The sequence below is a fragment of the Helianthus annuus genome, chromosome 11 (genome assembly GCF_002127325.2).
Source record: "Helianthus annuus cultivar XRQ/B chromosome 11, HanXRQr2.0-SUNRISE, whole genome shotgun sequence".
NCBI classification, from domain to species: Eukaryota; Viridiplantae; Streptophyta; class Magnoliopsida; order Asterales; family Asteraceae; genus Helianthus; species Helianthus annuus.
Window position 1 is genome coordinate 144,040,073 of NC_035443.2, and position 22,549 is coordinate 144,062,621.

Below are 22,549 nucleotides of genomic sequence, written 5' to 3' on the forward strand. Positions count from 1 at the left end.
GAAATGTTGATGTGTTGGGAATTTAGTTGTTATTGCATTATGGGTCAATGGAGGATGATTGTTTTGCCCCTTTTCTTAGGTTTTAGATTGTTTTTGTGTTGGTAAAAGTGTTGGAAATCAAGAGGGCAAATTGATTGATGAAACATAGATTAACACAAAAAGATTGAATCTTGATTATACGATTGTCATCGCCGTTTACATAAGACACAAACATGTATATAAAGGTTAAAGAGTCCTCTTTTTTGCTTAGTTTTTTTCTAAGTGTATCGTCTTTTTTACGTGTGTTGATCGTGTAGTCTTGTTATGATAAAGATTTAAACCATGATCCTAGTAGAGGGATTCTTGTAATCACTTTGTGAGTACCGGATTTGCATAACGAACATTAACGATAATGGATCGAGTCATATGTTTTCTGTGAGTTTTTACTTTGTACGGCTAGAATACTCGTGTTCTTTATTTTCATGAAATCCTCTAAATTTTAACCCCCTATTGGCGGCTGCAAGTAACCAAGTACATTGTTGTTGTACAACATACTATATTGAACGTGTATTGTTTTTGTGTCAAGGATCTTTATGCCATTTGACTGTCGGTATGGTTGATTGATGTGATTCATGACAATTAATTGACTATCGGTCACATCCATGGATATGTCTAGTTCAACCATTGATCATTTTTTCAATGTGTATTTATTAGTTATTTGAAATGTATTTAGGATGTATATTTTTAAGAACGTCATATAGATGTGGTACCACTTTGAAAACACATTTTGTGCCAACATGCATCCATTGGTGCTTGAAACAATCAAACGTACCAAAAGTAGAATTTATAAAAAAAGACATCCTAATATGTTTTCAAGGATTTGGGGGGGGGGTGGTAATGAGATGATCGCCTATGCATTAAAATATTCTTGAAACGGCACTAGTTTCGTCTCTCGTCATGGGTGAGTGTCAAGTGAAGGAGGTGGAAGTTCAGTCCAATCTTTTCGTAATTTAATCTCGGAAATATTTTAAATGATATCGTTTCCTCTAGTTATCTATTTTGGGGCATAAAATCAAGCTTTTACGTGTAAGATTTACTGTTGTGTTTTTTAGTTGTCCATAAAGTGTGGAATCTTTTTCGGATCAACAAAAAATCTGAGCCGAAATCTAACCGTTAAACTTTATAAGGATAAGAAAGAAAGCATTAAGTATACCTCCACATCTCCACATTGCTGTTGTTAACATTATGATCATCATTATATTTTAGAATCATTTAATTTATGAGCATTAAGTTTGTTTATAAATCATTTTATCATCTGGTTTTCATGCAAGTTAATAAATAATTCGTTTAGAAATTGCACGGTTTATGCCATATGTTACAGCTTTGTCATTGAACATTTTTAGTATTTTCCGGACCTATTAATTGTTTACATTATGGTGTTTTTTATTTGATATCCAATTCATGCATGCTAGTAAAAAGAAGGATTATATTTAGAAAAAAAAAAGTTTGTGTATTATGCTGATGAGTGCTCTGTGTAACTGTAGATGTCGAAACTCTTCAATACGAGATCCAATCTCAGTGGGGATGTTCCTCTCGGAAGCTTCAATGCCATGTTTAATTTTACCGGATCGAGGCAAGTTGACGCAGCATCCACAAAATCCCTTGCGATGATCGGATACATAGTTCCGTTATTCGAGGTTCATTTAGAAAATTCAGATTTGGTTCTGCTTGACGAAGTCAAACGTGCTGTTCCGTATTCCTGGGATCCTGCATCGTTAGCAAGGCAAGTGATTATACACTATGCTTGTTTTTCATTACGCCTTTAATTGATCCGTTTTCACATATAGCTTCATTTTTTTTGTTTTTCTGTCGGTTTTAGAACCTGAAAACCAATTCTATACAAGATTATGTGATTATGTCATGTTTCTCGAATCAGATGACAGAATTGTATGATTTATATAATCATAAATCATCTTTTTTTCAGCTTCATTGAAAATTACGGCACCCATATCGTCACCTCTACGACAGTTGGAGGGAGAGACGTAGTTTATATAAAGCAGCATCAATCATCTCCGTTGTCCATATCAGATATCGAAAATTATGTGAGAGACATTGGAGAACACAGATTCAGTGATTATAAAGGCCAATCAAGTTCGGGGCCGTTAAAGTACAAGGACAAGGTTTGTTTAGCTCTTTAGCTCAACAAGAATGTCTCGTAAACATGTATTCGAATTTGCAATCTGGTGTTTTTTATTTGAACATTTTTAGTATTTTCCGGACCTATTAATTGTTTACATTGTGGTGTTTTTTATTTGTGATGTTGAATAATCAACTCTAATAAAACGGTTTGCTGGATTCTGACTGTTTGAAGTTACAATAATTAGAAGAGTAAAATGCCATTTTCGTCCCTGAGGTTTGGCCAGTTTTGCGACTTTCGTCCAAAGGTTTGTTTTTTTTTTGTATCTGGATCCAAAAGGTTTGAGATTTTGCCATTTTCATCTAGTTCGTTAACTCCATCCATTTTTCTTCATTAAGTCAAGGGCATTTCTGTCTTTATTGTTAACTTAAAGGGCAATTCAGTCTTTTTCGGTTTATGTAAAAAGACCGAATTGCCCTATAAGTTACCAAAAAGGACGGAAATACCCCTGACTTAACGGAGAAAATGGATGGAGTTAATGAGCTCGATGAAATGGCAAGATTTCAAACCTTTTGGATCCAGATGTGGAAAAACAAACCTTTGGACGAAAGTCGCAAAACTGGCCAAACCTCAGGGACGAAAATGGCATTTTACTCTAATTAGAAAATTGTTTAACGGATATCAGTTGCATAAGAAACCAAAAGATAAAATGACCTAAGATTCTGAATATGTTTGGGGTTTTCTTTAATTGCAGGATGTAACGGTTATTTTTAGACGAAGAGGAGGGGACGATCTTGAGCAAAGTCACGCAAAATGGATAGAAACTGTAGAAACCGCACCCGACGTAATCAATATGACTTTTACTCCCATTGTTTCTTTGCTTGACCAAGGCGTACCGGGAATAAAACACTTGGCCCGTGCCATTGAGTTATATTTGGAATGTAAGACCTTAACTCAAAGTTATTGATTTGTACTAAAAGTAAAAATGTGTCACACATACAAGCTAGATTCTAGAGTTAACTGTCATTTTCGTCCATGCCAATTTCAAATTTTTACCATTTTCGTCCCTGACATTCTTAAAACATGCCAGTTCCATAAAAAAAACTAACGTATGTTAACACCTGCTGTTTAATGAAGGGTAAAATCGTCATTTTCCATTTTTCTTTTATTTTCCCTTTTTTAAACCCTATTGAAATCCCACCCCTCTTAATCCTCTGCTCGATGGAAAAGGGGATTAAAAGGGGTGGAATTTTAATGGGGATTAAAAAAAGGAATATGATGTTTTTTTTACCCTTCATTAAACGGCAGGTTTTAACAGATGTTAAGTTTTTGGACGGAACTGGCATGTTTCAAGAATGTCAGGGACGGAAATTGTACAAATTTGAAATTTGCCCTGGACCGGCATAATTGGACAAACCACAAGAACGAAAATGGCAGTTAACTCTAGCTTCTATAAAGAGGCCCGAACATTTAGTCTTTGCATTCTCATACGTTTCCTCTGTTTTCCAGACAAGCCTCCTATAGAGGATTTACAATATTTTTTGGAGTTCCAAATCCCTCGAGTCTGGGCTCCGGAACAAAGTAACATTCAAAGAAAGGAACCCGTTTGTCCGTCACTTCAGTTTAGTTTAATGGGCCCGAAGCTTTTCATAAGTTTGGAGCAGGTATTCTTCTAAATTTTATGAACCTGTTTACTTAATGATTTCTTGAAGCAGCAATATTCTCCCATTAACTTAGGATTGGATCGAATCGGATTAACGGTTCAAACGACTAAAGTAGAAGAAAGAGTAAATTTGCAGGCGGTGTCCTTTAACTAACGAACTTACACTGGAGGTCATTTATGTTACTGTTTCTCATTAGGCGGTGTCTTTTTACCCTAACCAAGCTAGTTTTTTCTGTTAACTCTTAATACGTGTCACTCACATGAGGGTATAATGGTCACTTTCACTTATTTTGTTGTTAATATATTATTTTTAATTTAATTTTGTTCTAGTATCAAGTGAAAATGACCATTACGCCCTCATGTGAGTGGCACGTGTTAGGAGTTAACACAAAAAGTTAACTCAGTTAGGGCAAAAGGTCACCGCCTAATGAGAAACAACATAAAGGACATCCAGTGTAGTTTCGTTGGTTAAATGACAACACCTGCAATTTGAGTCAAAGTTAAAGGACGTAAAATGCAATTTACTCTAGAAAAAAAATGGCAGTATGTATTTTTATTGCATCAAAAATCCTACATTATATGATTCAAAAAGTTAGATGCCTTTTAAATTAATATAAGTTTTGTAATCATATTTGACACGCTAGTTATGTATCAAAAAAATAGTTTTTTCGATGAATTTTCTATTCACCCCTTGAGTTTACAGGTTACAGTTGGGCGTAAACCAGTTACGGGGCTTAAACTCAACTTAGAAGGAAGCAAGCAAAACAGGCTAGCGATCCATTTGCAACACTTGGTGTCCCTTCCGAAAATCCTCCAACCGCATTGGGATGCGCACATGGCCATCGGTGCACCCAAGTGGCAAGGTCCCGAAGAGCAGGACAGTCGTTGGTTCGAACCCATCAAGTGGAAGAACTTCTCACATGTAAGTACAGCACCCATAGAACACACCGAGACATACATTGGCGATCTATCCGGGGTCCACATTGTCACCGGGGCCCAGTTTGGCGTATGGGACTTCGGTGCCAGAAGTGTCCTACACCTCAAACTTCTCTTCTCCAAAGTACCAGGTTGTACCATACGCCGTTCAGTATGGGATCATAGCCCAAACACTCTTCAAAAACCCGGAGATGATAAGGGAGGAGACGGTCCAAGTCAATCCGGAAAACTAGCGAAAATCGTAGACATGACAGAAATGTCAAAGGGCCCACAAGATGTTCCGGGCCATTGGTTAGTCACAGGGGCGAAACTTGGTGTAGATAAAGGGAAGATCGTTCTACGCGTAAAATACTCGTTATTGAACTATTGATGATGGTGATTCTGCTATTTTTTGCACATGCAAATGGTTCATTGTGTTGGTTGGTGCATTTAGTGAGAGTAGAGTTTATTAAATTTTGTTGTTTTATGTTCTAAATTTGTTTGTAGTTATGCAACAAAGGTAAAGTTACTTGTTTGAGTTCATACATGTATATGATCTACACTAAAGTAGGAGGAGTCTTGTAGGATTGTTGAATTGTTTGTTTTCACTATTTGCATTTAATCCTTTTTTTTTTGTTTTTATACATAAATATTTTTTTATTGAAAAGTCAAATGCCATGATGTTAGTGTTGAGGTTTAACCATGATCATATGTTGAATATGATATTTATTAACCAAGTTTCTTTGTATATGAGTTGAGATAAGTTTGTTTGACTTATTTAATTGACATATGTGGTGAGTGATATATGGGTGTTTAATACAAAACTAGTTTAACCAAAAAATTATGATAATATTATAAACCCGAGTTTCTATTGTTTTAGTTATGATGGATAAGATATTGATGTAAGCGCATAATCTGTAGTAGTGATCACCTTTAAGTAATTTACTAAACTTGTTATTGATAAAGGGTGTCTTTTTTTATATGGAATCACAAACTACTACTCTCTAGTTTCGGTAGATGATATTACAAAATCTCTATAATTATTGTAGGAATCGTCACTCACAAATTACAACATATATATTTGAATATGAATATTACAATTACAATAAGTCTCACCAAACATATCTTCTCTTTATAAGCTACGATATCTCATGTAATATAGAGAGTGTGAATAGTGAATCAATTATTTTTTTATTTAATTTTCTACGCCACATTATTTTTTGTCAGATCTCCACGTAGCGCTTGATTTCCACCATCACCTTCTTCATCATGTCGACAACCTCTTGCTTTACATTAACACCCAGTTAACGTTGAACCCTGAATTCATCTCTCAAGAGAATCTTTCTATTAAAGCAAAATATCATGTCAAATTCTAAATGAATCAAGTCTCCAATCAAAATACATACATTAAGTTTCTAAACTCAAAAGCACTTTAGAATTCTTTTCCGAAGAGAATGCTCAAACCAACTCTATAACATAAAATACGTCCATCTATTTATATAAAAGCAAAAAAAAAAAAAAAATACCTTCCGTAAACAAATAAGTCTTATAAAAATCCTCCAATTATTTGATTATGCTTATTAAAAAAAAAACATTTCAATAAAAAGTCTTTTAATTTTATTATCATTATAGGGTTTTTATTTTATTTTATTTTATTTTTTTAGTGAGTATGAGTATAGGAGATCTCAAAACACAAAACAGCATATGTCCCCTCAAAGGCGCCTCCTTTCTTCCACCACCATTAAACAAGGGAATACCAGAGTGAAAGAAATAGATACAAAGAAACCCTAAACACAAATAAACCTCTAATGGCGGATTCAAAAGCAGAGGTGTCACTAAAAGATGAAGGTAATGCGTTTTTCAAGGCTGGAAATTACCTAAAGGCTGCTGCTTTATACACTCAAGCCATCAAGAAAGATCCTCAAAACCCTACCCTTTACAGGTACCACATGTCTTTTTCAATTTCTTTTTATTAAGTTATAGTCTTGTTTGTTTCTAAGTTAGCAAACTGTCTGCTTCACTTCAAGATGGTAGTTTTAAGCCCTATATATATTTAGTGGAATGATATGTAATTATGTTTATATGTAAAGCCCAGAATTTGTATTTTCAATTAGGAAACCCTAGAAATAGCATGCTTGTTAATAGTCAGTAGTCTACTTTTTTTGTTCTTGTTTGTATTTGGTGTATTGGGACTTAGAAATGTTGCTAGTCAGCCCAGGGGTTTTACCGCTGGGCCTTCAGGCACCTCGTGACGGGCTAGGCTACCAGCGCCGTCCGTGATCGCCGGCTTGCGTCACCCTTTCTTTTTAGTTTTTTTTTTTTTATTTGACTCACTTGGTGGTTTGAGAACTAAGATAACCCATAGTTGTCAATAGCGAGCGTACGATCGCTATAGCGCGCTATGTAGCGTATAGGTACCTTATCGCTGTTAGGGTTGTAGCGATAATAACGACAATTTATTTTTTTGTTTTTTTAAATATAAATAGCAATTAAATATAGCTAGGTTTTTGTTAAATATACATGTAAAATAGCATATATACCAGGGTATTTTGATATAATATACATATAAAATTTTTAAATTTTTTTCTAGTGTATTGTTATTTATAAAATAGCCGCCTGCTATTTATCGCTATTCGCTATGTAGCGTATAGGTACCTTATCGCTATTTCTTGTTATTCGCCATTAACAACTATGAGATAACCTGAATTGCGCTCAATAGGATAGTGTTATTTATGTTTATGTATAAAATCCAAAATATGTACTTTGAATTGGAAAACTTAGAAATAGCATGTTGATCAATAGCCAAAAGTGTACTATTTTTTTCTTGTTTGTATTTGGTGTATTGGGAGTTAGAAATGTTGATCCAATTAGTCCATTTGACCTGTTGATTTTTTTGGATTGACCCCATTTGGTGATTTGAGAATATAAACTACTTTTTGCTGGTTTCTTTGCTTCTTGCTCTTCTATCTCTCACTCTTATAGTTCTTTCACCATTTTTATTTTATCGGTAATGTGTCTTGTTGTTTGTTTTGACTTTTGATTAACTTAGCCACACTTTGTCTTACTTGGTTTACTACACTTTACGTAGAAAAATTAGAGTCGGGGGTAAGCGGCCTCTATCCCTCGGGGTAGAGGAAAGGTTTGCCCTGGTCCTCAATTCATCAATAGCCTGTGGTGTACTCTTTTATCTTCTTGTTTGTATCTCGTGTTTCGGGACTTGGAAAAGTTGACACAATCAGCCCATTTGACCTGTCCCTTTTTGTCATTTTTTTGTTTGACCCATTTGGTGGTGTGAGAATTATGATAACCTGCAATTGGCTAGTATTATTCATGTTTATATATAAAACTCAAAATCCATATTTTAAATTGGAAAAACTTAGAAATAGCATGTTCATCAATAACCAATAGTGTGTTCTTTTCTTCTTGTCTGTATATGGTATATTGGGACGTATAAATGTTGATCCATTCCGCTCATTTGACCGGTTCCGTTTGGTTAGCTTTTTGGTTTGACCCATTTGGTGATTTGAGAATTAAGATAACGCAAACCGACGAACCACACTCAAGTGGATAGTGTTATTCATTCTATGGCCTTGCAATTATCTTGGTTAGTATACCATGCCAATTTTGTTAAATTTATTCTATTTGCAGCAATCGCGCTGCAGCATTTCTAAACCTTGTTAAGCTCCAGAAAGCACTTAGCGATGCTGAAACAACGATATCTTTGAATCCCAGCTGGGACAAGGTACTTTAACTTTTGAGTAAATTACAAAATCGTCCTTTATGTATGTCACTTATTGCAAACTGTGTCCTTTGTCTTCAATAATTACAGAAAACGTACTCGATGTTTGCAAACCCTTGCAAGTTATGTCCTTTAGCCCTAACTCAGTTATTTTTTTGTGGTTAAATTTTTTTCAATGGACCCCACATGAGGGTATTTTGGTCATTTTACTCTCATGTGAGGTCCATTTGTTCAGATTTAACCACAAAAATACCCTCATGTGGGGTACATTTGGTCAGATTTAACCACAAAAATTACCTGAGTTAGGGCTAAAGGACATAACTTGAAAGGGTTTGCAAACATCGAGTATGTTTTTTGTAATTATTGAAGACAAAGGACACAGTTTGCAATAAGTGACATACATAAAGGGCGATTTTTGTAATTTACTCTTAACTTTTTTGTATTTAATATTTATACATGTTGGGGATATTATTTATTAACTAATTTGTTTCTGAAAAAAAAGTATCATTGTTTATCCACAGGGTTACTTCAGGAAAGGATGTGTATTAGAGGCCATGGAGCGATACGATGATGTATAATAACAGTCATGCATGTGGTATTAACAATATATTTTTTTAAAATAATCTTATATTGATGTTCATATGTGTGTAATGTAGGCATTGGATGCTTTTAGAATAGCCTCACAGCACAATCCACAAAGCACAGAGGTGTCGAGAAAGATCAAGAGGCTTACACAGTTGTCAAAGGATAAAAAACGGTCTGAAGAAGTGAACAATCTGAGATCCAATGTTGATCTAGCAAAACACTTGGATGGTTTCAAATCTGAATTGGTAATAAAATCTTTGAAGTATTAGTTTTTTTTTTTTTTTTGTTGGCTTTGAAATTATTTCATTTATTATTATCATCATACTCAGTAAATCCCACCAATAGCAAAGCAAAGGTAGGGTCTGAGGAGGGTAAGATGTAGACAGTCTTACCTCTACCCCGTAGGAATAGAGAGGCTGCTTCCAGTGAGACCCCCGGCTCCATAGTAGTTTTGCATCAAGCCTTGGACATAAGGCACATAACACTCAGCAATCGGACAAAGACCGATTAGTGCATGTACCCTTTTGTCTTTCAGCTATCAACGCCACCACATGATGCATGATTAACCGTCCTCAGCTTTTAACGTTATTTTCACGAAATTAGTAAAATAACGTTAAAATTAGTGCACTTTCACTTTTGCCCCCCGATGGCCCACACATATATACATTATATGCGCATACCGCAAGCGGGGCGTATTTCATTTATTCTATATATGAAAAATAAATCATCATTTTGAGAGGAAGTATTTTTTAAATTTGAAAATGTCATTATTTTTAGGCGCAGAAGCATGTAGATGAGGAAGTTTTCTCTTTTGTGGTAGAAACAATGGAGAATGCTGTTAAATCATGGCATCAAACGTCAAATGTTGATGCGAGAGTTTATTTCCTGCTCGACAAGGAAAAGACCGACACTGAAAAATATGCACCTGTGGTCAACGTTGACAAGGTATACACCGCCTATATAACTTTCATATCCCCTTATATCTTCCCTTTAAAAACTTTCAACTTTATTAGTCAATGGGTTATGCAATGGCCTAACGCATCAAAATGCACCAATTTTTACGGGTTAAAACCCTGAAACACTTTTGTTAAAATCTATGCAGTTAATACCGATATATCGGTTATCGGTCCCCATGTAAAATATTGGTCATAATATCGGTACTGATATGATTGGCGATGTTGACCGATATATCACCGATTTTCACGATATCAGCACCTTTCTTCTTAGTTCTATCATTCGTCTTTCTTCTTATTGCTGCTATTAGTGTTTTAAGTCTTAATTAGTAATTGTTAGTGTTTTAAGTCTTAATTAGTAATTGTTAGTGTTTTAAGTCTTAATTAGTAATTGTTAGTGTTTTAAGTCTTAATTAGTTCTTACTTGCTACAATTGTTAGTGTTTTACAAGTTGCAAAAGCTCAAATTTGTTAATGGTAGGAGAGTATACTGAATTCTTAGTATTAAATTGCTATATATATAAATTCTGCATGATATTAAAATTACCGATGTCTCACCGCGATAACCTGTATCTCAAATATCGGTCCTTGACCGATATCCGATTTTTTACCGCATTAACTGCATAGGTTAAAATTAAGAAATAAAAAACAGTGCCAAATATGCTTACAAAATTTATATTACTCCAATAGTCGTATAACTTTTTTTTAATGAAAAGATTAGAGAGGTTTATGAATAAAATGTACACTGTTGGCGACTTTCGACCCGTTTCTTTTGAAGCTGTTTTTTTATTTAACCCATTGGAGAATACCATAATCTGATTGACCAGTTCCTATACAAATGGGTCGAAATTGTCAACTCTGAACTCTGTTTCTGAGGATGCTCGCTTTTGTATTAAACAGGCATTTGAGTCACCCCATACACATGGTGACTGTGTTTCATTTCTAAGGCAATACGCTGTGGACTCTTTTTCTCGAGCAGCGTGCTTAGTTGTACCAAAGAATGCCATATCATACCCACAGGTATTGTGGATATTAATGATTTTGATGATATACTGGGGTCACAAAGGACGTGGAAAGACCTAAGGAACGACTTGACGCGTTTGTTGATTTACAGGTGTGGAAAGGACAGGGACCGAGGAAATGGAAGCATGGACAAAGCGATGGGTTTTTTGTGGAGTTTGAGTCACCGCTCCTCAGACAAGAATGGTTCATTCCCAGTTCTTCAGAGAAAGGCCAAATATTGTGCAGGTTTGTATGTGTGTGTGTGATAAACTACTTGCTACTAAAAGGCGCCTAGCGTGCCAATAACGCCTTGCGTCAATCAAGATGCACATGCGCAAAAAAATCGGGAAAAATAGTCTAAATTCTGCCATTAAAACAGCTGAAACTGGTTTGAAACGCCTTAGACGGCCTAGAACGTGCCTAAACATGTCTAAAACAGCTAAAATTGGCTTGTTTACACTGCTCCCCTTGCTTGTCTCGGAGTTGGGTGTAATATATCTAGTAGTAAGGGTGTAAATGGATTGAGTATTCGTAAATTAATGAAAAGACTGCACGTGCAGTAAAAGTTAATTCTTGTACAAAGAGACTGAAGTTAAAAGAAAAACAAATGACACATTACTGAAAGTTAAACTCAGCTAAAACAAAGTTCCAACACTAATTGTTTGTTAGGCCTGTAAACGAACCGAACATTCATGAACTGTTCGTGAACTTGTTCGGTGGGAAGTTCGTTTATGTCTTTTATTTAATAAACGAACGAACACGAACAAAAAAAATTGTTCGTTCAATTAAATGAACGAACATGAACACACCTTGTGTTCGTTCATTTATGTTTGTGAACGTTCGTTTATTTACGTTCGTTTAAATTTTAGTAAATACATAAATAGTTATATTTATATAAATATTAGGTTTTCTAACTACATATATAAATATAACTAATTAGTAATTGAGTAATTTTTATAGTTATAAAAATGAAATTTTAAAATGTAACTGATTGTTTACTTAATGTTTATATTGAGTAATTCTTATGTTTTAACACGGTGTCATGAGCGCGCCTTAACACCGCACGGGAATATATTAGCTTGTACAACTTGGCACTCCATACTGCCTAACCTGTATTAGAACTTAACATGACATCCCTTTGGTCTCGTGTAAATCTCAATTACATAAATTTGTTGTTGAGTCGTTGACACTTTCCTATTATTATGTGCTTCATTTTATTCTCTTAAAACTTGCATTAATTTGGAGTGTAAGGAGAAATAGAAGGGTATAATGGTCATGTTACAAATAAATAGTAGAGTTAAATGCCATTTTAGTCCTTGTGGTTTGGGCCATTTTGCTAGTTTAGTCCAAAGGTTTCATTTTTCGCCTGTGGGTCCAAAAAGGTTTCACCATTGCCATTTTAGTCCACTGGGTTAACTTCATCCATTTTTCTGTTAATGAGAAGGGCAATTCGGTCATTTTATATGTAATTATTTTAACTAGAAGGGCAATTCGGCCATATAAAACCTTTTTGGACCCACATGCGAAAAATAAAATGTTTTTGGACTAAACTGGCAAAATGGTCCAAACCACAAGGACTAAAATGGCATTTAACTCTGAATAGTATTTAATGCAGTTTTAAGTACTATTAATGGGTATATTTGATATTAATGTTTTGAGTAAACTGCCATTTTGGTCCCTGAGGTTTGGTTACTTTTGCCACTTTAGTCCAAAACTTAAACCTTTTGCATCTGGGTCCCTGTGGTTTCAGTTTTATTGCCATTTTGGTCCAAAAATGAAACCAGGTCATACTTGTCTTGTAAAATCCTGCAATTTTATCATTTTCCTCAGAGGCAAATCAGGTCATATTTGTCATATAAAATATGGTATTTATTTATAAAAAAGGAATGATCATTTTGCCCCTGCGGAAAATGACAAAATAACAGGATTTTATAAGACAAATATGACTTGATTTCATTTTTGGACCAAAATGGCAATAAAACTGAAACCACAGGGACCCAGATGCAAAAAGTTTGAGTTTTGGACTAAAGTGGCAAAATTGACCAAACCACAGGGACCAAAATGGCAGTTTACTCTAATGTTTTTGGTTGGGTAAGTATGATATTATGCATATGAAAATGCCGGGTAAACACATTTTTAAACGACACATCATTTGAAAGATACAGGAAGCTTATGAGTTATATATGTTTGATGTTTTGTTAATCTGAAAACATTGATTTTATTTTCAGGGATCCGGTGGCATTAGATATCAATGCACATGAAGTGATTCCAAAGATATTTAAAGACTAGTCAGTTCAGTCACACCTTATTGTGGAATGGATGAAATCTGCATTTGCAAAAAACCTGGATACACTTGTGAGAGCAACACCTAAGAAAGTTTTTCTTCATTTTTTTTGGCTATCAAAATTTCATTTGATTTTGTGTTGGTTTGATTTGCATCCCAATGACAGTATGTGTCGAGTTCGTTGCATATGTACTTAGAAAATCGTTCATTAAATACCGAGTTAGTAGCTTTGGAACCCTTTTTCGTATACTCCTATAAACATGCATGCACTACCTATTTTATACATAAACATTTAAGATTACATACAAGGAATAAAATTTAAGGTTACACAGATAGGTGCACAAATCGGTTTCTCGTCCAAACAGGTTTGGGTTTTGTCAAACCGGTCAACCAATATTGGATTTTGGCTCAAACTGGTTTAGTTTAAAACCGTTATATAAGGGAAAAGGATCGGTTTGGTTTGAAATCGGTTTATAACTGGTTTGGTTTAAAACATAGAGATATAGGAGGTATTCAAGAGAAGATGTTGGGGATGATCTTCAAGCTTAAAATGCCTTTATTTTCATTTTCAACATATACAAATCCAATTGGCGGCAATAGTTCTTTTCACCTATTGGATTGGATGAAATGGGCGGTGGAGGTAATAGTGTCAGGCAACCTGACACTTCCCTATTGGCCCAACAAAATTACGATTTTACCCTGCTTTAAAATTACGATTTTGTCATCAGTGTACAATTATTTTTTTCCCCGACTTAAAAATTAATTTACGCTTTTCCTCCCATCTAAAAGTTTCAATTTTCCCCTATCTAAAAATTTCAATTTTCCCCTGGGTTCAAAATTACGACTTCGCCCCGTTTAAATTTACAGTTTTGCTATTAGTTTTTTCCTCTTATAATTACGATTTTGCAATCAGTTCAAAGTTATGTTTTTACCCCGACTTAAAAATAAATTTACGCTTTTGCTCCCGCCAAAAAAATTCAATTTTGCCCTCGGTTCAAAATTACGATTTTGCCCCGTTTAAATTTACAGTTTTCTCATTAGTTTTTTTTTCCTCATAGCCACGTTACGATTTTGGCCTCAAATTAAATTTACATTTTCTCCATCGTTTTTGTGTGTTTTTCTGGTTAAATTACAATTTTCCCCCAGTGTAAAATTACAGTCATGCCGGCAGCTGCCTGACACTCCCCCATTGGTCCATTTAATTTACGATTTTATCCCAGAATAAAAATTATGATTTCGCCCTTAGTTCAAAATTACGTTTTCCCATCGTGTTAGTTTTTTCCGCAAAAGTAGAAAACTTCTTTTTTATTGGTTGACTCAATTTAATTTTTTCTGTGTCAAGGAGCTGCGTAACACTCGCTCATTAGTCTTGAAAAATTACAGTTTTGCCCTGAGCCGAAAAAAAAAACGGTCTTATCATCATTTTAGTTTTTTTACTGACAAAATTATAGTAGTGTTTTTTTAATTGATTGAGAATTATTCGGTCATTGCTCCGCAACGCGGGCGGGACATCACCTAGTTTTATACAAATACTATGCACTCTTTTCCATCATTTTTTTATTGACTAGACCCCTTGATAATTGCAGAGTTAAGGCACTATAATTGAATGTGTCACCAAAAGATCCATTTTCTTCAATAATGAACAACAATTTTGTCTTCATCAATTTTCTTCAATAATGAACAACAATTTTGTCTTGTAATAGATGGTGTTAGTCTGGGAAGTTTTGAAAGAATAGACAGGGGCGTAGGCGTAGGTTACTAGGTGCCCGGGGTGCATCCGCCACTGAGAATAGATTTCCACCCGGTTTTTTAAATGACTTATTATTTTTACAGTTTGATAATTTATTATATTTACAAAGCAATATGCAATTACATTTTACAAAATGTCCTTATATGGGTCTTAAGCATCTTGTAAAATTTCTTGACAATAATAATTATTATTGTTATTGTTATTATTTTGTATCTACTTGATTTTGTTGTGAAAGTAATATAATATATGATCGATCACTAATTGGATGACAAGACTAATCAGAGCTTGAAGGCACCACAGAGATTTTCATTAAATTTTGTATCTTAGTTTGACCTCAGTTTGTACCATGAATTAGGATTATAGAAAATTACGAAAATAGACATAATTGATTAAAATTTTTCCAAAAATTTTCCAAAAATAGTACAACACGTAACCTTAGCCAGATCTTCAGCCGGTACTTTAAGAAGCGGGCACAAAATGTTCAGTGTGGGGTACCCTTTAGCCGGCTCAGCCAACACTCTTGGTTGGCTTAGCCTGCACGGGTAACAATATGCCCCCACCCTTGAGCGTTTTGCGCCATGTGACAGTCCAGTCATCAATGGGGCATTATGGGACGTTTTTCTAAAATGGGTGTAGTGGGGATGTGGACATTGTGGGGCATATGTTAAAAGGGGTGTAATAGAATTTAAATAAAAAAAAATCAAAAATTGATATTGGCCAAACAAAAAGGGTTGCACGGTCATTGGCCAAAGAATTAGAACTTCGGCGTGGAAAAAAGGATGCCTTTTGCAATTTTTTTTTTTTTGAAAAACGCCCAGGGGGCGGTTGAATGCCGTTGTGGGCGTTTTTTTGGGAAAAGAAAAACCCAAAACCCCTCACTACAGGTGTTCTTAGTACCAGTCAACCGGCTAAGGGTACCTCCCTTATGAAAATCTTAAATTTCAAGGCCCACTTCTTGCCAGAAGTACTGGTTGAAAAAAATATGGTAAAAAAACAGAACAGATCCAAATCCGGGTTTAGCAGAAGAATAAGAGGCGCATAAACCACTGAACCAACACGACTGCTCTTAAACGTATCCAACAAAAATAACTTATAAACACGAATGGAAACCGCATAGAAAAAACAATGAATATTTCATTAGGTAATTAACTTGATAAATATTTCATATCAAAATTTGATAGATCTACTTCCTTTTAAATCAAAAAGGTATTCCCCTAAAAGAAATAACAAAACTGGAAAACCCAGAAACAAAATTTATAAGACACATTGCCATGCCAAAACCAACCAACATCGAACAACAAGAAAGCTGTGCCCAGCTTCCAGCAAACAAACCTATAACTCTTACAAAGTCTCCTTAAAACACGACCATCCAACGAATTCCACGTTATGAATATAGTGTTAAACCTTAGATTTGCCTTTCTTCTTGGCTTCTCTCAATGCTTGTCTTTTCTCTTCCCTGCATGAATATAAATTGCAAAGAAACGCCATTGTGTTAAATATGTGTCAGTTTAAGTTTGTTTTTTTTTCCCATTTATGGTCGCTCAAACGCGTAAATTATAAATACACCCCGGCCCATTTAGAGATGTTTTAAAGTGTATACCAACCTGGCTTTTGAGATCTCTTCTCTAGGAGGAGGTTTGTACTTCTTCCTCTTCTCAGTAGGTGCATTAGGTTTTTCTTCTTTCTTTCTCTTAAGAGAAAGATTATCAACTTTATCTTTCCGTGACCCTTTATTCTGTTCTTTTTTAGAGATAACGTTACTCTGAGGTGCCGGGGTCTCTATGGTGCTAGGTTCAATCTCAGAACCACCATCTTCCGCCACTTGTGCCGCTGCTGGAGCCGCCTTAGAATTACTCATTTTCTTCAACTGAAATATATGAAAGTGAAAGTAAACTATCCCTCCACACATTATACAACATATATATGTGTGTGTGTGTAAGCATGTGTATCGTGATAATATTTTGACGCATCTAATAAGTTTAACAGCCTAATTTGCCACCTCTAATATACGTGCAATACCTTTGCTACAAAAAAACCATCCATGTTATGAACATGAGGATAGAAACGTCTCGTCTTTTCCAACGAAGGATGAAATCGGCTTTCCCTAAAGCGAACAAACCTACATACAAAAACAAACAAACCTTCTTTAATGCATTCGTAAAAGTTTTTAAATAGGAAAAAGTAACGCAAGTAGTCAAGTACCCTGGGCGACCAAAGTCTAATCCGCATGGCACAAGTTTCACATCCCTCTTCTTGAGTGCATAGTCTATAACATCTTCATTCTGCAACCCATCATCAGATTAAAATGAAATAACCATAATAATAATAATAACGCTAATAATAATTATGGTATGCATCCTTACCTCAATGACCATCATAGAGCATGTGGAATAAACCACGTAACCGCCTGATTTGGAGTTTGCATCCACCATGTCAATTGCTGCAAGTATTAGTTCCTGCAAATCAAGATATCCAAAATGGAGTGCCTATTATACCAAAACCGCTCACATAAAAGTGCAGTTTTGCCAACTTATTTATGTTTATCTAAAAACAGTAAACTACACCGATGGTCCCTGTGGTTAAACAAAATGTTGGATTTAGTCCCTAGCTTTTTTAAAGTGCACGGATGGTCCCCAACTTTGTAACGCATTTAGTCCCCAACTTTTGCGAAAAGTACGTGGATGATATCTATGGTTTGCACTTTCTAACGCATTCAGTCCCCAACTTTTGCGAAAAGTACGTGGATGATCCCTATGGTTTGCACTTTGTAACGCGTTTGGTCCCCAACGTTTAGTCACTAAATGCGTTAAAAAGTGCATACCACAGAGACCATCCATGTACTTTTGGCAAGAGTAAGGGACTAAATGCGTTACAAAGTGCAAACCACAAGGAGCATCCGTGTACTTTAAGATAACTAGTCCCTAAATCCACATTATAGTTAACCATAGGGACCATCCAGGTACTTTACTCATAAATAAAATAAGTATCAAGTATAGCTACATAAACTACGTTACTATACATGTTTGATACTTGGACCTAAATTTAATAAAGTTGATTGGTAAAAACAATAAGGATACCTTCTGTAGACGTGAACAGTTTTGCACATCAACAGCAGTTTTTGAGGTTTTCACAGATTCATCTTTAGATATAACCTGCAGACATAAAACCCTTTTATCCAGATGCAAAGCAAAACTAGACACACGATAAAAACAAAAATACGTCCCGACTCTTACCCCGGTACCACTGCAAGGGGCATCCAACAAAATCCTATCTACTGTGTTGTTTCCCAAAACTTTCGGCAGCTATAGTAAAATTGAAGGAGAAGATAAAGGTATATAAGGAGTCAGTATAACGAACACAAAGAACCACTTATAATTCGGATATTAAAGGAGTCAAAAGACGAACCTCCCTCCCGTCATAGCTGCATACTACAGTGTTTGTAACGCCCAAACGTTGCAGATTCGATGTTAGTTTGCTGAGCCGAGCCTCTTTCATCTCATTAGCGTAAATTATACCTGATTAATAACAATAATCACATTCACATTACAAGACAAAATAAAGAAAAGTGCTTAGTTTGATTAAACGTAGTTATCAAACAGACAAATCAGATTTCCCGGACTACTCTTGAATAAAAAATAAAATGCTCGTTAACGTTGATCACTTGATCGGAAACATATAAATAAAACTTGTAAAAAAATCATCGTTCATAAGTCTATAAAAGCATACCAGTGTTTTTCATAAGAGCTGCAATGTAAGTCGTTTTACCACCAGGTGAAGCCCTACATGTGAAAAAAAACATCATTCATTACCGTAAAAATGTATATAGAATATAAACTGAAATAAAGATAATAAATACTTACGCCATGTCAACAATGCGTTCCTTCTCCTGAGGAGCAAGTGCCATTACAGGTAAAAAAGAACTTGCACTTTGCACCTGTAAAGAGTATAAACAAAAACATAAAGAAAAAAATTAAATAACAAGACTTTATAATTAAAAAAGTAAAAACAAAATTCAAGTATACCATGTAATGACCAGCCATATACTCCGGGGTTGCACCATACGGCACTTGATGATCATAAACAACCAAACCAACCTGCGTTACAATGACGATTAAACCCAATATCCCAAATCAGAAGAGAAAAAGTCAATGATTAAACCTTACCTTTGACCACTTGCTTAGCGGGTCTAAGTTGATACCTCTATTCAACAAGACACCAGCTAGATCACGTCTTCGTGTCTATATTTTTAAAAAAAGGTGAGCCCGATTAGTATGAGAGCTCAAACCAAACAAATAAAAATACTATAATAAGTCATTACATATGATTCATATCTGATATCACCTTTAATGTGTTGGTACGAAGGGTAATTGGTCGAGGCTTTTCGAAAGCTTCGATCAGTTCCATAAGTTCAACAGGTGGAAACATCTACACAAAACGTAAAACTGGAACCATTTAGACTGTGCTTGTGGGGGGTGGTGGGGGTGGTGGTGGTTGGGGGGGGGGGGGGGGGGGGGTTAATCAAGCTTCATAAAGATGTCCATATTTACATAATATACTAATTACCTCAACAAATGAAGAAATAAGGAACTCGTTGTATCCATAATATGATCCTAAATCCAACTTAAGTTGCTCAATGTACTGCTTTCGTGTTGCTCCTTCTTGCCTCAACGAAGTAAAATTCGAGAGAACTCGAACAACTAGACAATATAATTTGAAAAACGTAAAATAAAATGAAAAAAATACAGGAACAGTGACGAAAGTTAGGGCTGCAAACGAACCGAATGAACACGAACACGGCCATGTTCATGAACACTTATCGAACGAGATTTTTTGTTCGTATCCGTTCGTTAAGAAAAAGAACATGTTCGTTTGTGTTTGTTAAATAACTTTAGGTAACGAACATAAATGAACAAAAATGAATGCAAACGAACACAAACAAGCGTTCATGAACGAAAACAAACATATATTAAATATTTTAATAAATATACAAAACACTAAAATTTATAAAGTATTTTATAACTGAGATTTTGAAGTATTAAATAAAATATATAAAAATTTAAAACCCTAATAAACTATCGAACACGTTACCGAACGTTTACGAACGAACGCAGCCTCTGTTCATGTTCGTTCATTTAACTAAACGAACGAAATTTCTTGTCCGTGTTCGTTCATTTGTCAAACGAACAAACACAAACGAACTTCCTAAACAGTTCACGAAGTATTGGCTGAACGTTTGGTTCATTTGCAAGCCCTAACGAAAGTAAAGTTTTACAATCACAAGATAAGACTCACTCTCTTTTATTCTTTGTTGAAGACCGGTAAGATCAGGGGGTCCACGAGCTTCGACTTCAAGTTCCTGTAACAAAATGAATTACAAATGTGTGAAACAAAATTCAACATAACAAGTTTTAAGCATGAAGGGTAGATATGGATAGCACCGAACCTCTTGTGTTGGCAATCTGAACTCATCAGGTGCTTCTTTAATGTTCAGTCGTAGTTCATCTAAAGCCTCTTTTTCTTCTCTCTCTTTCGCGTCATCAATCGCCTTAGATTTGGTCTCGATATCGGAATCGTCAGAATCCAAATCTGATTGGGAACCGGACCCCATTTCTGTAAAACATATACAACCAACCAAAAATCCTGAGAGCATTAGCATATGAATAACAACTTTAAACTCAATAATGTGTATTATTTGCAATATGAAACATAACATACTATTGCAACAGTGAGAATGTTATTAGCATTTTCAACGAGTTGACAAACTGGGACGGGTCTGAAGGCTCAAAATGGGTTGAGGTCGAAACTGGTAATTTTTATAAGAACCAGGTTGAACGACCAACAGTTTAAGTCCATTTCTCAAACTTTTTAAACAATATGTATACTAATTCAAACAAAATACCTTTAAAACTATATTTTTATTACAAAAATCAACTTTTTAAAATAAAGTGATTTAAGAGGTTGCACGTATATGAATACCCTCTGAGTGACCTTCGACCCGTTTGAATCATTTCAACTTCCGAGTTTCGAAACCTTCCATTTTTCTTGTAGATCAAATATAACCAAATTAGATTCCTTTTAAAAATAATTGATCAAGTCAACCACCTTTAACCAAAAGACTATACGTACGGAACCAAATTAGATTCATTTGTAAACTAATTATAATTAACCAAGACTATCCGTATGTAACTATATTCTTACGCACTTCCAGCTAATGTTTTTCCTATTAGTCCTCATATGTCTATACTTTTCAAAGCAATTATGCAATCTCTTAACTGTTGCAATAATATTAATATTGAAACTTAACAATGTTACAACCGCAGCAATACACAGTACCTTCATCATCACTGCCCTGTAGAAAATCACCCGCAAACGCATCATCCCCATCCGACGACATATCCGACCCCGAATCTCCACCTTCATCACCATCAACACTCTGCATTTCTTCATCTTCTTCATCTTCCATATCCGATTCACTCAACACCTCATTTTTCTTTTTCTTGTTAACCGCAACAAACTCCTTACTTTTCTCCTTTTTGCTTGCTTTCTTCTGTGAGTTCTTACCTTTAACAACCTCAACTTCTTCATCTTCCATATCAGATTCACTCAACACCTCATTCTTCTTTTTCTTATTGACAGATACAAACTCCTTACTTTTCTCATTTCTGTTTGATTTCTTTTGTGTCTTTTTACCTTTAACAGCCATTTAACCTGCAAAAACATTCAACAACAAAACAAAACCCTAACTTTAAATATTAGCACCCAAATTAGCAAAAAAAAAAAAAAAAATCAAAAATTCAGCATAAACATAATCATCATAAGTTTAACTTTACTTCACACAACAGCAGAGCTAGAAACAATAAGGAACACACAAACCCTAGGTGTACATGAACCTACAAAAACATTCAACAAGAAAATAGAACCCTAAGTTTAAGTTTTGGCTCCCAAATTAACGACAAAAGGTTCAAAATTTTCAACATAAGCACATTAATAAGTTCGAATTTAGTTCACGAAACGATAAAAATCGAAACAGTGACAAATATACAAACCCTGGTATGTATTATTGAAGCACAAAACGAATTCGGAATTGCTTTTACTTCAAAACACACACAAAACCTAATTATCAGATGAAGAAAATCATACCAGAAGATGAAGATTGTTGCTTGTTGAACCGCCGTAACGAAAGACGGAAGAAAGGATGCTCGAAGGGGTTGAGGTATAGAGAGGCGGGGAAGTTATGTTAGGGTTTAAGGGCACGTAAACTTAAGAAATCATTTCTTATTTAAAAAAATCACTTAAATCAAACGATTTTTTATTTAAATTAACGTAAATAAATCCTTGTTTAAAATAAACATAGAGTAAATTGTCATTTTAGTCCCTGAGTTTTGTCTAAATTTGTCATTTTAGTCCAAATAGTTTTTTTTCGCCTCTAGGTCCCTGAGTTTTTCATTTTTTTTTTGTCATTTTGATCACATTGCCTAACTTAGTTTAAAAATCTGGTTATAACCAAGGGTAATTTTGGTATTAACAAAAAAAGGTTTCTGAA

At 35.0% G+C, this 22,549-nt stretch overlaps 3 protein-coding genes across 3 annotated transcripts in view; 2 read left to right on the forward strand and 1 right to left on the reverse strand.

The window, feature by feature from the left end:
• Positions 1 to 5,354, forward strand: part of LOC110890729 (MACPF domain-containing protein CAD1) — a 6,206-nt gene extending 852 nt beyond the window's left edge. The window contains exons 2-6 of the mRNA XM_022138356.2: positions 1,524 to 1,762; positions 1,964 to 2,159; positions 2,871 to 3,057; positions 3,626 to 3,780; positions 4,483 to 5,354. Coding sequence (XP_021994048.1) covers positions 1,524 to 1,762; positions 1,964 to 2,159; positions 2,871 to 3,057; positions 3,626 to 3,780; positions 4,483 to 5,085 — 1,380 coding nt within the window. The 3' untranslated portion in view covers positions 5,086 to 5,354. The remainder of the gene's footprint in view (positions 1 to 1,523; positions 1,763 to 1,963; positions 2,160 to 2,870; positions 3,058 to 3,625; positions 3,781 to 4,482) is intronic.
• A 1,010-nt stretch (positions 5,355 to 6,364) lies between these two features.
• On the forward strand, positions 6,365 to 13,500 carry LOC110890730 (tetratricopeptide repeat protein 1). The gene is made up of 8 exons (XM_022138357.2): positions 6,365 to 6,636; positions 8,343 to 8,436; positions 8,955 to 9,005; positions 9,090 to 9,263; positions 9,796 to 9,963; positions 10,871 to 10,990; positions 11,085 to 11,218; positions 13,201 to 13,500. The coding sequence occupies exons 1-8, from the start codon at positions 6,503 to 6,505 to the stop codon at positions 13,259 to 13,261; spliced, it is 936 nt and encodes a 311-aa protein (XP_021994049.1). The 5' UTR covers positions 6,365 to 6,502; the 3' UTR covers positions 13,262 to 13,500.
• A 2,622-nt stretch (positions 13,501 to 16,122) lies between these two features.
• Positions 16,123 to 22,276, reverse strand: LOC110890732 (25S rRNA (cytosine-C(5))-methyltransferase nop2). Its single transcript, XM_022138358.2, has 18 exons — positions 22,147 to 22,276; positions 21,340 to 21,714; positions 20,450 to 20,616; positions 20,299 to 20,362; positions 19,570 to 19,703; positions 19,348 to 19,431; positions 19,170 to 19,244; positions 19,029 to 19,100; positions 18,867 to 18,940; positions 18,733 to 18,785; positions 18,412 to 18,521; positions 18,240 to 18,308; positions 18,084 to 18,158; positions 17,370 to 17,462; positions 17,209 to 17,288; positions 17,026 to 17,125; positions 16,611 to 16,873; positions 16,123 to 16,462 (listed from the first exon to the last, which is right to left on the reverse strand). The coding sequence occupies exons 2-18, from the start codon at positions 21,707 to 21,709 to the stop codon at positions 16,405 to 16,407; spliced, it is 1,941 nt and encodes a 646-aa protein (XP_021994050.1). The 5' UTR covers positions 21,710 to 21,714; positions 22,147 to 22,276; the 3' UTR covers positions 16,123 to 16,404.
• Between the last annotated feature and the right edge of the window lie 273 nt (positions 22,277 to 22,549).